At 33.0% G+C, this 15,341-nt stretch overlaps 2 protein-coding genes across 2 annotated transcripts; one reads left to right on the top strand and one right to left on the bottom strand.

The window, feature by feature from the left end:
* Nucleotides 1-1,630: 1,630 nt before the first annotated feature.
* On the bottom strand, nucleotides 1,631-3,450 carry LOC114317597 (F-box/LRR-repeat protein At4g14103). Its single transcript, XM_082881251.1, has 4 exons — nucleotides 3,038-3,450; nucleotides 2,484-2,940; nucleotides 2,236-2,391; nucleotides 1,631-2,097 (listed from the first exon to the last, which is right to left on the bottom strand). The coding sequence occupies exons 1-4, from the start codon at nucleotides 3,448-3,450 to the stop codon at nucleotides 1,756-1,758; spliced, it is 1,368 nt and encodes a 455-aa protein (XP_082737377.1). The 3' UTR covers nucleotides 1,631-1,755.
* Nucleotides 3,451-12,282: 8,832 nt separating this feature from the next.
* Nucleotides 12,283-12,657, top strand: LOC145796213 (uncharacterized). The gene has a single exon (XM_082881250.1). It carries the CDS (start codon nucleotides 12,283-12,285, stop codon nucleotides 12,655-12,657), a length of 375 nt encoding a protein of 124 aa, XP_082737376.1.
* The last annotated feature ends 2,684 nt before the right edge of the window (nucleotides 12,658-15,341 follow it).

The following is a 15,341-nucleotide window of genomic DNA, read 5'->3' as shown; positions in this document are numbered from 1 at the left end:
AAACATAGCCTCTACACACTTGCAGAAGGAAAATTGATTTGCAAACATACAATCCTTACAAAAAAAAATAATAATAATAATAAAAGAAAAAATAAAGAGTAAATTATAAATACATCTCTTGAAATTTTATTAAAATACGAATCGTTCCCTATAATTTTAAAAATTACATTCCATCTCCTGAGGTTTTTAATTTTATAACAAATTGCCCATTTTATTAATAAATCATTAATCAATTAACAATTTTTAATGATGTTAAAATATGTTTCAATTAATAATTTAAGTAATTTTATTATTATATAGGAGAGTAATTATGAATTTTATTTTCAGTTAATTCTGTTAAATAAAATTTTTTAATAAACGAATATTTGTAAATTCTCAAACCACACGGACTAATCTGTATTTTAAATAAATCTCAAGAGGTATATTTATAATTTATCTAAAAAATAAAATAAAAATTAGAATGATACATCAATGACATTTGTGAAATAATGAAAACAATAGTAGGTGTTTTGACTGGAAATGAAACTTCCACAAAAAGCTACCTGATTCTGTGTACAATCGTGCTACATATAGCTCGAATTAGAAGCTCCGGAATGGCATGAAAATCTCAAAACGATGACGTTTTGGGATTTTTTTTTTTTAATCCATTTTCCCTTCTCGTTTGTGAAGAACAGGCAGAAGAGGAAGAGAAAGAAGAAGAAAAAGGAGAGAAGAAGAAGAAGCACATCATCAGCCAATATTGATGTTGTTGTATATTGTTCAAACGAATTCATTATGATGTTGTTCAACAGGAAAAAAAAATTAGAGCCAGAAAAAAAAAAATCAGAGCCAGAAAATCAGCCCCCTTCAGATCTGGACTGGATCTAACAGGAAAAAAAAAAAAATCAACAACAAAATCAACAACAACAACATCTTCATCGGCATCACAATCATCAACACATCATCTTCATCTTCAGAGCCAGAAAAAAAAAAAAAAAAAAAGAAGTGAGAGAGAGAGAGAGAGAGAGAGAGAGAGAGAGAGAGAAGGGGGAAGGTCACCGTCGCAACGCAAGGGTGCAAGGTCACCATCTCATGCATTTTCCAAAAAAATAATATATATTTGCAAAACGACGTCGTTTGTTATTAGGGGGATTCGGGGCCGAAAATTTCGGAGGAAAAAACATTTTCCTTCTGCATAATAGTTCTGTATAGAATAATGCTTGGGACCCCCTTTTGGGGGTTATCCCTCACCCCTTTGCCACGTGACGGGTGGTGATTGGAGGAGTAGGAAAAAAAAGAAAAAGAAAAAAAAATGTAATCAATGAGAAAGAGAGGGGGTCAAAGGGGTGGAGGAAAAAGGGAAATGAATCATTATTGGTTCTGTATAATGATTCTTTTTAGAAGGGGCTTATGGATGAGTCCACACAATAAGAAGATGCAGTTCAAGTGACAAAACACGTTGCAAAACTTCTTGTCAGGTTTGGTAATGGTTCAACTTCAAAGGTAACAAAATTAGATAGGTCAGGAAATTAGTCAAAAGGGCTGTGCCTTTACCAGTAGTTGGTTTTGTTCGATCTTCGCCTTTAGCTCTGGAAAGGAACTAGAATTAGGAATTTGTTAAAATCTCACATTCAATCAGATATTTGAATGCTAAATATTCTCTGCAAGCAACAAGATAACTGAATTATGGATTGTTCAGACATCTACCACAGCAAAACAAAAAGAAAACATGTTCATTGGGAGTCTCTTTATTAAAAGTTATCTATTACCCAATTCTCAACCATGAAACAATCTTTGGTAAAACATTGAGAGTTTCCTAGGAAGTCTCACAAAAGTATCAAAGCAACTTCGTAACACAGTTTTCTGAGCCTCTAGGAAGCATCTGTATGTGTAGCTAAGCTCCTCTGGATTTGTATCTGTTGGCGAATTACCTGAGCAGCATATCAGCATCTCCTCCAAAACGGTTGCATTCTTCAACAAAAATCTTAGCATATGAAACTCTGCCGGCGTCCCTTTAAAACATGTGATGCTAATCGTTTTGAGGCAAGACGTGAAACATGAAGGTACTCTTTCCAATATCAAATCAACCTCATCGAAACTAGCATTTGGCTCGAAGCCCTATATGAAAAGTGCCAATTTACAAAAATTCAGTGAAATCAATTTAGCAACTGCCTTTGGATATCAAAGATATATACCAAATCAGAAGTGAAGTGATAAGAGAGAAATAGACCAAATCATGGGTGTTCAGAGATGTACCATGTCAAAATCAAGAAACTCTAGCTTTGGCGATTTTTCAAGTAAGACCATCAAAGCTCCGTTTAAACAACCAGGAAATTCTTCATTCAGCTCCAAACAGCTCATATTGTCAAATGTAGGAAGATGATCCAAGACATTTTCAACACACATGAGAGACTTGGCACCAGAGAATACAAACTAATTAGTACTGCGAAGGGGCACAAACAAGAGAAGCTAATTAGTGTTGAAAACAATAGAAGCTAACATACCAAGGTATTGTTTGATATCGTTAAAGTTTCAACATTGCAAATCCCAGTAACCAAGTTGATTGCACAAGAGGCAACTTCTTGCTGCATTGAAAATCTATATAGAAGGTCAATATGTGCTTCAACTACCGAAGATAGGTTACATAGATGGAAGTCAACTTTCTGGTTAGTTGTGCATTTTAGCGAGATGAGATTTGCAGCACAAATTTTGGTCACACAACTGAGTGCATCGTCCCGCAATAGTTCATTTTCAATAGCCAGTCTCTTTAGTGTGGGAATAGAAATGGTGATAGTCTTTAAATTCTTCCATCCACAATACAATAATTCCAACTCTTGAAGCACTGGACAACTAAAGAAAAGTTGTTGTGTGGAATTGTCATCTGAAAATGTAACCGCAGAAAGATGCAAGGTCTTGAGGTTTGAGAAGTGAATGAAAATAGGTGGTACAGTCCATAAATAACTTCAATACAACTAGGGAATCACAAGTAAAAAGGCAACAAGGCAAGACAAAGCGGGTTTGCATAGGTAGGGACAGATCAAGCTCTTCAACATTATGCCTTACAGCAGCAGAGATCCATGAATTAAGACGTGATGAATTCACAACCACAGTGAACCTAAGACGAAGTCTTTTAATATCTGAAGCATCATGAAGAAGGAGAACTCTTTCCACAAAATCCAAGAAGGAACTCCTACACATTGGATAACGATCTTGCTTCTTGCCCTTATCTTTCTTTCTGTTAGACCAAGAAGACATATCATTCAAATCAATGTTGGAAATAGAGGTCCATAAATATTGCCATCTTCTTGATAATATGGATGTTTGTATGGCCTCTTTGGTTGTGAGGAATGAGAGGATGTGATGGAGAACATTTTCCGGCAAGCTGCTCATCATATCAATGCCCTCACCCATATTATGTTCGTCCGAAAGCTTTTGTTTTTTGGAAGAAGGTGACAACACATAATCATCCATTTTTTTTGTTTTCTTTTGCAATCACCGCCTAAAAACAGGGATGTAAAAGTCATTAACCATGAGGTATGTGAAGGAAATTATATAGAACTCATAACAAAGAGCAAATTGATCATGCGAATAACCAAAGATTTGCACGTTTTATAATTAAAAATGGTGCAAGAGATCATAAGTCGCCAATCCCTATAGCACCAACTATGCATTTGTCAATCAATCCCTATAATATCAGCCGTACCTTTGTCATCAACTCAATAATCTTATCCCTAAATTAGCTGTGTCTATAGGGAGGCGATCAAGTGTGCCAATATTATAGCCAATTTAGGAGATCAGTAGGAGGCAGAGTTTCAAAACATTTCTTCTATTCCAATATTTATTAATAATCAAACCCTATGATGATGCTAGAGGGGTCTTATACCCAGATTAGGATCCTTTGCCATACTCATGTTTGCAATGCTTTTACCCTATACTACCCGAATATTTACCCCCAAAATGTTGTGGTTTTGAAATTTGTGGTCTAAAAATAAATCTAAGGCCGTTGAACCTTCACTGATACATCAAGCTGCAGTGAAAAGCATTGCAAGATCATTGCTCCAACACTGATTTATAATTTTATTCAAGGTTAATGGAAATTCCTTTTAATCCAAAAAAAAAAAAAGAAGTTAAAATTTCTAAATTTATTGCATAGACATGTTGTTGCGATACATAAGCAAAAAGGGTATATATGTATTGTCCAAATCAATCCCAATAGACAAGAGTATAAAATAAACCACTAAAAAAAAAACAGTTTTATCTAAACACATTACTGAACAACAGAAGATGAATCAAACAAAGACAGAAATCCAGAATTACGAATAAATTGGAAGCCCCTGAGAAGAGGTTTTCTTTTCTTACATTTGCCTTAGAAATGAGTCTATTTCACTGCGTGCAGACGAAATTGCCGATGCCTTCAAACATACATACATACATACATACATACATAAATAATATACACAGAGAGCGAGAGAGAGAGAGAGAGAGAGAGAGAGAGAGACTGCTGTCCAGACTAGGGTTAGGGTTTGAATTCTTTTGAACTGAGCTCTTCGCGAGAGAACTCTCGCAGACTGTTACACCGTCCGCGTTGTCGTCGTTGGGGAAAATTTATCGCATTTTTTTTAATTAATATTTTGTTTATTAGATATTTAATTATTTTTTTAAAATATTCATGATACGAAATGATATTTTAGACAGTAAAATGAGATTACAAAATCTGTTTCATTGTAAATGATAGCTGGTGATAGGGTCAATAGCGGATATATCGATCCGTTTAAATGGTCGAACTGAACCAACCTATCACATTTTGGACGGATGTGTGATGATGAACGGAAGGTTACGGATTGATTTTTTTCAATCTATTTAGTTTTAAACGGATTGCGGATTTAAAATTCCTTTGGTCTCAACCGAACCGCCAAACCGCGAACACCCCTAATAATTTGTAAGATTTTATATTTTCAATTTATTTAGATATTCTGTTTGTGTTTTTGATTGAAAAAGAGATTATACATTCTGTTGAATATGTTCTGTTGAAAAAGAGTTTTCAACTTGAATATATTTTTTGAATTGAAAAAAATAAATGAATTATTTATCTATATTTTTGGGATTTTAAATCTAACTCTAAAAATAATAAATAAAAAAGATTATATATGCTGGTTAGTTTTTATTTTCAAAAACAGATATAGATATAATAATAGAGAGGCATATAATATCTACTACTGTTCTGTTCATGGTTTTGGTGGTTTGAATTGTTTTTATATTTTAAGAACCACAAATTGTAATACTTTATGTGAATACGGCATGTTGTGATTGTAATATGTAGTTGAGACATTTAGTGATTGTAATATTCTAAAATTTCAAACTTTCTTTCTTTGGATGAGATACGCGATGATTATAATACTTTTTTTTAAGTTATTGAGTGTAATATATATATATATATATATTGAGGGAGTGTACAAGTTGAATTATGTTAAAAATATATAAAATTTTAAACTGTTAAACCGATTCGCATCCATCCGCCAATCTGCTCAATCCACATCCGTTGGATTGGCGGTTGGATGTGGATTGATTTTTTCCAATCCGCCAATCTGGCAGACGGATGGCGGATTGGAGGTTCCGTGGCCGCAACTGACACTCGTACACCCCTAGCTGGTGATAGATTAAAATTAATCCAAAATCAAATAATTTAAAGGAAATTCTATTTATATATTATCATTTTCTTAGTACACACTATTTGCTCAACTCACACCTCATACTAGTTTGAATATTTTATTTTATCTCAATACACCTGTCTCCCTTCTTCTCCAGTCATTGCTTTTTCTTCCCATTTCGTTGTAGCCTCTTTCACCTGCTTCCTTTTTCTCCTTTTTTTTCGTTCTTCCATTATTCTCTAGCTCCGACCGCCCTTACCAACCCCAACCACCACGACCTGCATTCTCACTTAGAATTATAGGTTTTAACCCATGACCCACCACCCCAGTAGCCTTTCACTACCGCAACGCACCATCGCCATAACCTTACCAATCGCGACTCCCAAATCCCAGCAAGAGAGAGAATTGCAATCCATAGTTGCGCAGACGTATGAGAGAGAGAAAGAGATCTAGGGTTTCAAGAACAGAGAAGATGGATGAAGGTAGGGAGGCATGAGGGTGGCTGAGAGAGAGAAGGTGTCGTTGGGAAAGATGCGAAGAGGTGATGAAGGTGGCGTTGAGAGGATGCAAAGAGGCAACAAGGCTAACGTTGGAGCTGGATGTGCGGCAATGGCTACTATGAGTGGTAAATGGTAGTAGGGTATACGCATGTAATGAGAAATTAGCATTGTCCAAAAGTGTAATTTGGTTAAGGGGCAAAAATGTAATAAAAAAATTAAAAAGATAGTGGGTACTGAGAAAAAGAGTGTTGTGCAAATACAATTACCTATAATTTAAATGTACACTTGATATTATTAAAATAATAAGAGTTGAATTGATTTTTGAGTGATATTTTAAAATGTATAATTGAAATTTTCCATATAAAGTAACAAAAGATTACTTTTATCTTGTGTTTATGTTTTGCTTTTGTTTACTAAAGATTACTTTCATCTTGCATTTTTTTTTTTTTTTTGGTTTTTTTGAAATAGAATGCTTTGTATCTGGTTCAAATTTCAACAGACCAAACAGTTGAGGTCTTTAACCGATAAAAGTCATTAAACAGAAGACTCTTATCGGCAAGTGTTTTTGAAAAAATTCAATTAGGCCATATTTTCATAAATTTTGACCGGTAATAATTTTTCATTTAATGACTTTTACCAGTTAGAGATCTCAACTGTATGATCTAGTTTAACTTTTAACTAGAGACAAGCCAAACTTTTTTTTTTTGAAATATGAGGAGTTGAACCTACAATCACCTAATGAGATATATAAATTCTGACAATTGAGTGATCAAATTTTATCTATAATAATTAAGACCACACGATTTAGAATACTCTGTTCATAGAAATTGCTAAATATTACTGCAATATTGAATTATTCACTTTTTATGATAAGTCCCTTTATTTTTTTAACCATAATTTACCACTTCTAATGATGTTACATTGAGGTTAGACCCCAAATGATAGAATATTTGATAAATTAAAATTTGACACTTGTTAGACACATCATTAGGAGTAATTTTTAGAGGTGATAAACTAAATATTCTTTTTTTAATATGATATATAACAACTTTATAAAATAAATGCGATAACAATTAACATTTCTATCACTAAACTATACCTTAAAAGCAACATTACTCGTTCAATGATATTTTGCACATGTAAAGAGACCAAATCTCTATAGATTTATGCAAAAGATTTTGCATCTCTCTTTTTTAAAAAGAAAATTAAAATTCTAACATCAAACAAAAAGATAGGATTAAAGGTTGATCTCATCACCCTATACAAAACTCAAACATGTAATCTTCATTTACTATATGTTACCAATCTAGAAAGAGCTAGTTAATTGTATCATCTATGCTTCTTCCTTCACTATTCTATAAGTATGTGTTCACTTCTAATCCAACACTTTTCAGCAATAGCAAATGGCCATAGTTATAGCTTTTCATACACCCCTCTTTTCTTTTGCCTATAACCATCTTTTTCCAACTCCATTTCACCACTTCAGAACCTATTGGATTTAACTTAAAGCTCATTGCAAAAGACCACCCATAATCTCCTTTCTACATTGGAAGCCTTACTTAGCTCGTAAAGACTAAAGTCTCGTTTGGCAATAACCAAATTGACTAAATTGTTAGTTGAATTCTCTAAATTGAGGCCAAACCATTTGGCATCGATTTCAATTCATGACAATAAAACAATGAACCCCAACAACCTCCAATTACCAATTAATCATCCAGACTCCTTTTATTTGACTACCATACGTATTAGACATCCAAGCACCGATGTCAGGAACGGATCTAGGATTATGTCTTTGGGGGGGGCTACTTTATATTTTAAAAAATTAGAGGGGCTACTCTATTTAATTTTGAAATTATCTACAAAAAATTTGGGGGTGCGAACTTCTATAATTTTAAGTTATTTTAAAATTTCTAATATAATATATGAATTTTTCAAATTTTTGGGAGTGCGGCCGCCCCTCCAGCCCCGCCTAGATCCATTATTGACCGATATAACCTTACTTGTGGACACTAGTTCTGGCCTTGTGTGGACACAATGCGAGCCTTGCAAATATTGTTTTTGTCACGACCCAAACCCGTCCGCATAGGTTTAGTGTCATGATCGGCCAATAATCCCAAGATTACCGAAGACCTCTTAATCAGATTCAAAATATTAGGAGCTAGCAGAAGCAAAATAAAAATATACAACGTCCATTGAGTTGTGCAAACTTATATGGGACAGAGCAAATTTAAACTTTATATACAAATATTATATACTTCATCATCACATCAATCTTACGTCATCTTTATATACAGATAAACCAAAATGGGACTTAACCCTATTTACAAAGTATACAAAAACTTGTCCAACAAATAAAGAAAATAAACTTGTATCTTGTTTACAAAACTTGATCACTTTACACTTCGAAAACCTCCACGGGATGTGCATAAGTTGGCTAACAAAACACAGATCCGGATAGGCTTGATTTTGCACTCGCTCACCTATATATATATATAAACAGTGAGCTAAAACCCAGTAAATAACATTAATGTAAAGAGGTTAGTGAACGAATTCTGAACATCTCATAATCATAAGACGAATCATAACATAATCATTCTCATATATGAACATAATAATGGTACATCCAACAGAACATAACATATCGTCTTCCGACTAGAGTAATCGGTCCCAGTCACTGATTATCAACATAACACCACTTGGTCAAGTGGCTAGCGAGATCTCGTAATCACTTGTATGTCATGGACCTACATTAACATGTCGTCTCCCATGACTTAGGACTTTCTATAGATGCCACAATAGATTCGAAAATAGGACATTCGTTCACGGAAACAAAATAACATTTCAGAAATCATAACTTATCATATAACATTTGAAACATAATTTGTACAAACATATCTTTACAATAACGTTACTCACAGTGGGCTTCTAGTCATGACCCAAACCTGCCCCTATGGGTTTAGCGTCGTAACCGGCCAGTAATCATTGGATTACCAAAGGCCTCTATACAGAATAACATATAATTAAGGGGCTTGTGGAAGCAGATATATAAAACATACATAGTCCATTGAGCTGTGTAGACATACATGTGACAGAAATTTCAAACTTTATATACATACACGTGACGTCATAATTACAATAGTCTTACATCATCCACTTATATAGATAAAACCAAAATGGAACTCAGCCCAATATACAGGTAAATAGAAACTTGTTTGAATACATAAAAAGAAAATAAAATCTTGAGCATAGTTCACAAAACATGACCACTTGACTTATTTTCGGAACCTCCTCGAGAGGCACAAAGGTTGGCTGACAAAACAGAAGTCCAGGCAATCATCAGTGAGCTTGGTCACGCATCTGATGACCTACATACATAAATAATATAGTGAGCTGGAGCCCAGTAAATAATAACAGAGTAAAGGACTTTAATGAATGTTGTCCATAACAGTTACAGAAAACATAATTCAGTAGTTAACAGAGATAGATTCATAATCATGTTCAGAAATCATAGTTCATAACATAAACATATTGAAATCTAAGAGACCAAATCTTTTGTTCTCCAAACTAATTCCCCTCAAATTTCTTCCAATTCCCTTGTTTGAGCTCAAATCTCTCTTCCTCCCTCTCTCCTCATAGTTGGTATCAAGAAATGAAGAAAAAAGATAAGTTGAGGCACCTATAGAAGCCTTATATAGGCTTGATTAATGAGTCTTAATTAAGCTTAGATTAAGTTAATCAACTGGACATTATTTATTCTAATTATTTCATTTCGAATCAGATTGCAATTGAACTTACCATAAATTCCCATAAATTCCTAATAACACATAAACCAAGTCAATTTCATGATCAAATGTTGATAAGGCCTCCAGTTTACAGAACAAAACAGAAATACAAACATATATTCCTATAGCAAACAGATATAAACACATATAATGCAATACACACGCAATTAATTCAGAATTTCTTCTTAATTACTGATTAGGTACTCTTAATCATGGATTAGTGACTAATCACAAGTCGGGGTTGTTACACTTCTAGAAACAATTGGTCTGTCTTCGAGTCTTGACCTACAAACACACATGTACATAGCACAAAACATGTCTCATTGTTACTCATTCATATGGCCATTCATGGCTTAGCTTTCCTTACATTGATTTCTTATTCAATCCATTTTACATAACTTGTACACATGAACCACATACTCAGATTCGTCTTATATATTTTCTAATTCAATTACTTATGTTGTTTCTTAGCTTATTGATCTTTAATGACTCATAATTCATGCCTAAGAATACCCGAAAAGAAATGGGAACGAAGATATGAACTTAAAACATCTTTTGAAAACATGCTGAAAATGAGATGGTGGCTAGAGCCATCGTTCGCTCGAGCCAACTTTTGGTCGCTAGAGCCAACTTTTGCAGACTGCAAAAGTAATGGGAGCTTGCAATGTTGGCTCGAGCCACCACTTGATCGCTCGAGCCATCTGTGAATTTTCTGGGTTTCAAAACATCAAATTTGAGTTTCAAAAATGCATTTTAACATTTTAAAAGCTTGTGTGACCATTCCAAACTCATGGAAACACTTTGATAATCATAAAAACATTTTAGAAAACTCAAATACAAGATCATTCACAAATCATTTGCTTAAAACCTCTTGAATTTTTCAAAATTGAGCTTAAAAGCTCTTGCATATAAGAAATTCCTTTTCAAAACATGAATTTAAATGGTAAAACATGATGATTAAAACATGCATGTGCCAAATAACTTACAATAACAATTTAGATGCTCAAAACCAAACTCAACATGGAAAAACTTTTCATATTTATGCTTGCATGTAGAAATCTTTTCCAAATTGTTTTTCTTAACTTTCAAATCGTGGAGATTAACTTCAAAACAACTCAATTCTTGAATGCATGTATAAAATAGTTCCAAAACTCAACTTTGACAACATATTCATGATCAAAAGCAAAGAATCATGACAAAATCATTCATGCATGCAAGACGTATTCATCTACTTGGCATTCTTTAACTAAATACATGCAAATCATCTCATATAATTCATGATTTCAACTCTAAATCACATAATCTTCAAGAATTATGGGTTAAATTCTCACCTAGAGTCTTCAATTAGCTAAATTCTTGCACAATCTTGATGAATTCAAGCAAATCTTTGAGGTTCTTCTTCAATTACACGCTTCCTCTCTCTAAAAGTGAGTTCACTCTCTCTCTAAAATGTCTCTCTTAGATCTTTACACTAAGGAATGAAGAGAATGAGCTCAAAAATGAGCTTAAGGCTCTATATATATAATTAGAGTGGCTTATTACAATAATTAGAACATTGGACCAATTAAACACAACTTAATTAATCATACGGAATCAATTGTTAATTGAACTCACCAAATGGTTCTAAAAATTCTAATTAGCTTATTCATGTGGCCAATTTCAGTGTTTGACGTCATTTAGGCCATCAATTTTAAGTTCTAGATAAGAATCTCAATAGATAATTTCCGAATCAGACAGATACATACAAATTAATCATATTTCTCATTTTACAATTAAAATTTAACACATAATTAATTAATTGGAATCATGATTTGCATTTTTGGGGTCGTTATAGTTTTAACCAAAAACCAAAAATTTATCACTCGAGAATCTCTACAACCTAGGCAAAGCTTCCTTGCATGAATTGTGTGTGTTGTAAGCTATACAAATGTGTCAATGGGCAATGTGTTTACAAGATCAACTACCCTCCCACGGGTGCAACAACTCGATTGAGATACATTGAATGCCATTCAAGAACCAAACCTACAAGTTCTTTCCTTGCATGATTATTGGATGTTCTACTGAAAATCGAGGCTTTCACTTCAATCAAATCAAAGACAACCCCATTTCTAGGGAACTTGGATTGAGCTAAATGCCAGTTTCCCTAATATCCCAATTGTGCGAAAAAGTTAATGGACGTTTCTCTTATTGTTTACATGATGGAACTACTTAAGGTTAGGTGAGGACTTTGTTCTGCGAGGACCAAATGTTCAGGCAACCCCATTAAAACATCTAGACCTTTTTCATTACTACTTAAACTTGATAGATATCGGTGTTGGCTCGTGATGCCTAAGACTTCATTAGGGTTCATTTTTGTTGAGAAATGGTAGTTTCATGGTAGACTTTGGAGCTCTGTACACTATTATTGCTCAAAAAGCTTATGCTAAAGTGATTCGAGTATTTGTAGATAATTACGTTGGAAAGCTCAACAGGGTTGATGGGAGGAGGTATAAATTGAAACTTTGCTACGCTTTCAAACCAAAATTTCTTGATTTTTTGGGAATCACTTTCCATTTTCAAGGGGCTGATTTTGTTCCAAGATATGTGTATAATTTTGATCCTCAGACAAGGGATACCTGCATAATGTTGCTACCTGGGAAGCAAACCATATTAGGTGCATTTCATCAAAGGGGTACTAGGTTTGTGTATGATATCAATGCAAATGTTTGGCAGTTTGTTCCTGAGAATTACTCAAATGATAGAGGATGATGTTCTCACTTTTCAAGAGAGGGATTGCCTGTAAAATACTTTTAATTTTTTTTTTTGTTGGGAATTTCTAATGTGTCATTCAAATTTGTTCTAAGTGTGTTTACATCACACAAAATTTAAATCTACACCATAATTTCAAAATTGCGTGAAAATTTTAGAATTTTTTTTTTACTACGTGTATTTCTTTGAACCAAATCCTTATTTGCCTATTATACGCCCCATTTTCCCATGTACCATTATACATTTCTACCATATTACGAGTTTCTCTAACTGATCGTGTGTTAGAGATGTGGTTTGGGATAAAAAACAAAGGAGAGGGACGTAGAGAATCTGGTAGCTCTTATAATTGATTTACAATAGTGTTATGAAACCTGAGAAAATTATTCACAAATTGAATTATGTAACCCAAATTTATTCGAGATGTTACTCACGTCACATTAGATTTGAATTTATATTATATATTTTATATTGTTTCTACAACTTTTTAAGTAAATATTTCAGACTCTAATATTTCTATTAACTTATTTATTTGACTTGAGAAACCATTCAATGTGTTTGGTTTCAATTTCCTAAAAATTGAGCTTTTTTGTTTTTCGTTTTTCGTTTTTCATTTTTTTTTTCTGTTTTTAGTGAATATTTTTAAAATTTTAAGATTTTTTTAGATGTACATTACTTAGATGTATCTAAATAGTAAAAAATTTTTGAAAAAATTAATAAATACACAAAAATATGAAACATGTATTGAATTTTCATTATTATTATTATTTTTTTTATATTTTTGGTATTTAGTGAATTTTTTAAAGATTTTTTTTCCACAAATATTATACTTTTTAAGTAAATTTATGTTAGGTGTGTATAAAAATTTAAATAAATACTTAAAATATTAAAAAAATTTAGTGAAAACAAAAAAATATGAAACCAAAAAAGTAGAATTTTCTTAAAAGTGAATTTTGGAAATCAAAACCAAACAGATTAATGCCTTAGAATGGAATTTAATAAAGATTGGTACATTCATTTCGTGCATCAAGAGTTGTTTTCTGTGGGCTAAGGGGTGTAAACGGTTCGGTTTGGTCGATGTTAAGTGTATATTTAGCACTGAACTGATTCTTTCGGTTTTTATGCTTGAGAAACCGATATAGACTGTATGCTATGGGTTAGTTTTATTGGTTTTGTCGGTTTGATGTAGAAGTGAAATTTACATAAAATTTTAAAAGATTTATAGTAGATCATAGAATTTTACATTGAAAATAAATGGAAAAAAATATATGAAAATTGCTCTATAATTGTTTTTGAGAGATTTTTTTAGTAAATCTCCTTTCTAAGAGTTCTATTCCATACAACCCAAAACATTTTAGAGTATTTCATTAGGTCCTATTCACTGTACAAAGCCCAAAAACCCCTCAAGCCAATATCCGTGTTTCATATATTTGAATTAATAATAGTCACTCTCTCTTCTACGAATATCATGCAAAAAATCTCTCAATCTTCTAAAACCCTAAATCCTAGTCGTCAATTCCCTATATTCTCTTTCGTCGTCTCATCACAGTATTCATCGTCCCTGCGCCGTTCTTCGTCCAAATCCCCATTTCCTGCTTTGTTTTCGCCGGAATCACCATTGTTGATTATTTGGAACCCTACTCCGATGTGAAGAATCAACACTGTGAACATTAACCATCAATTGAACATGTTATTCATATTGTTGTTATTTATTTCCTTCCTTTATGGTTGTTGTTGTTGTTGTTGATGGTGTTCAAAGGATATGAGTGTAAACACAAATTTTCCTATCCTGCAATTAAGACGCGAAATAAATGCACAAATAATTAATTTGATTCATTATAATAAATGGATACAATCCTCTGTAGTTTGCTCTATTACAAAAGAGTGGATCCTCTAATTCGATTTCCGAAAAAAGTTTGTTGTTGAACTAGACAAGTTGATGAATTTCTTCAAGTCTTTGAATGGAGAAACTTGGAGAAGAAAGTCTTGATCGAGGGTTTGAACGGCTTGATCTCGAACGAGTCTTGTAATGATCTCTTTGAAAAGAGAGACCAAATTTATATTTGTAACTTGAAAGGACTGGCACAAGTTTGGAGTGCTTGATAATCCTTTTTTTTAAGTTTGAGGAACTTTAGAGAGAATTTTAAAAAGAGAATTTGGCAGTCTCGAAGCTTGCAAGACCATTAGCCAAAAAATGTGTCCCTTTCCCCCCTTCTTTCCCCTAATGAGAGCCTCTATTTATAGGCCTAGGAGGGAAGGGTTAATTTTGGAAACTCCAAAATTAGCTCTAATTTCCAAGAAATAAGCAATTTATTTCTTATTTTATGGACATGATTCGCATTCAAATTTAATTTAAATTTGATTTAAATTTGAATTATTCCATTAAAATTTTGATAAAATATTTTCTTGGGCCCCACGCATTTGGGTTGACCCAATTGTCAAAATGGGTTCACTTTTCTTTTGGCATTACTCATAATTTAAAATGGATTGAGATCCATAATTTTAGTAGGATTCACATCTATTTAAAAATTTTGACCATCTTAATTTTGACTAATCAAGAAATTTTATTTACCTTGATTAATTAGATAGTGATCAAAATACGTAAAAATTTAAATGTGTACAAATTATCCCTACTTCAAAATTCTGTTTTGATGCTTGCTTGCCAGCGTCAAAGGCAAAGTTTGAAG

The sequence above is a fragment of the Camellia sinensis genome, chromosome 7 (assembly GCF_055761805.1).
Source record: "Camellia sinensis isolate YWXY chromosome 7, ASM5576180v1, whole genome shotgun sequence".
In the NCBI taxonomy this organism is placed as follows: Eukaryota; Viridiplantae; Streptophyta; class Magnoliopsida; order Ericales; family Theaceae; genus Camellia; species Camellia sinensis.
This window is presented reverse-complemented; position numbering and strand designations above follow the sequence as displayed.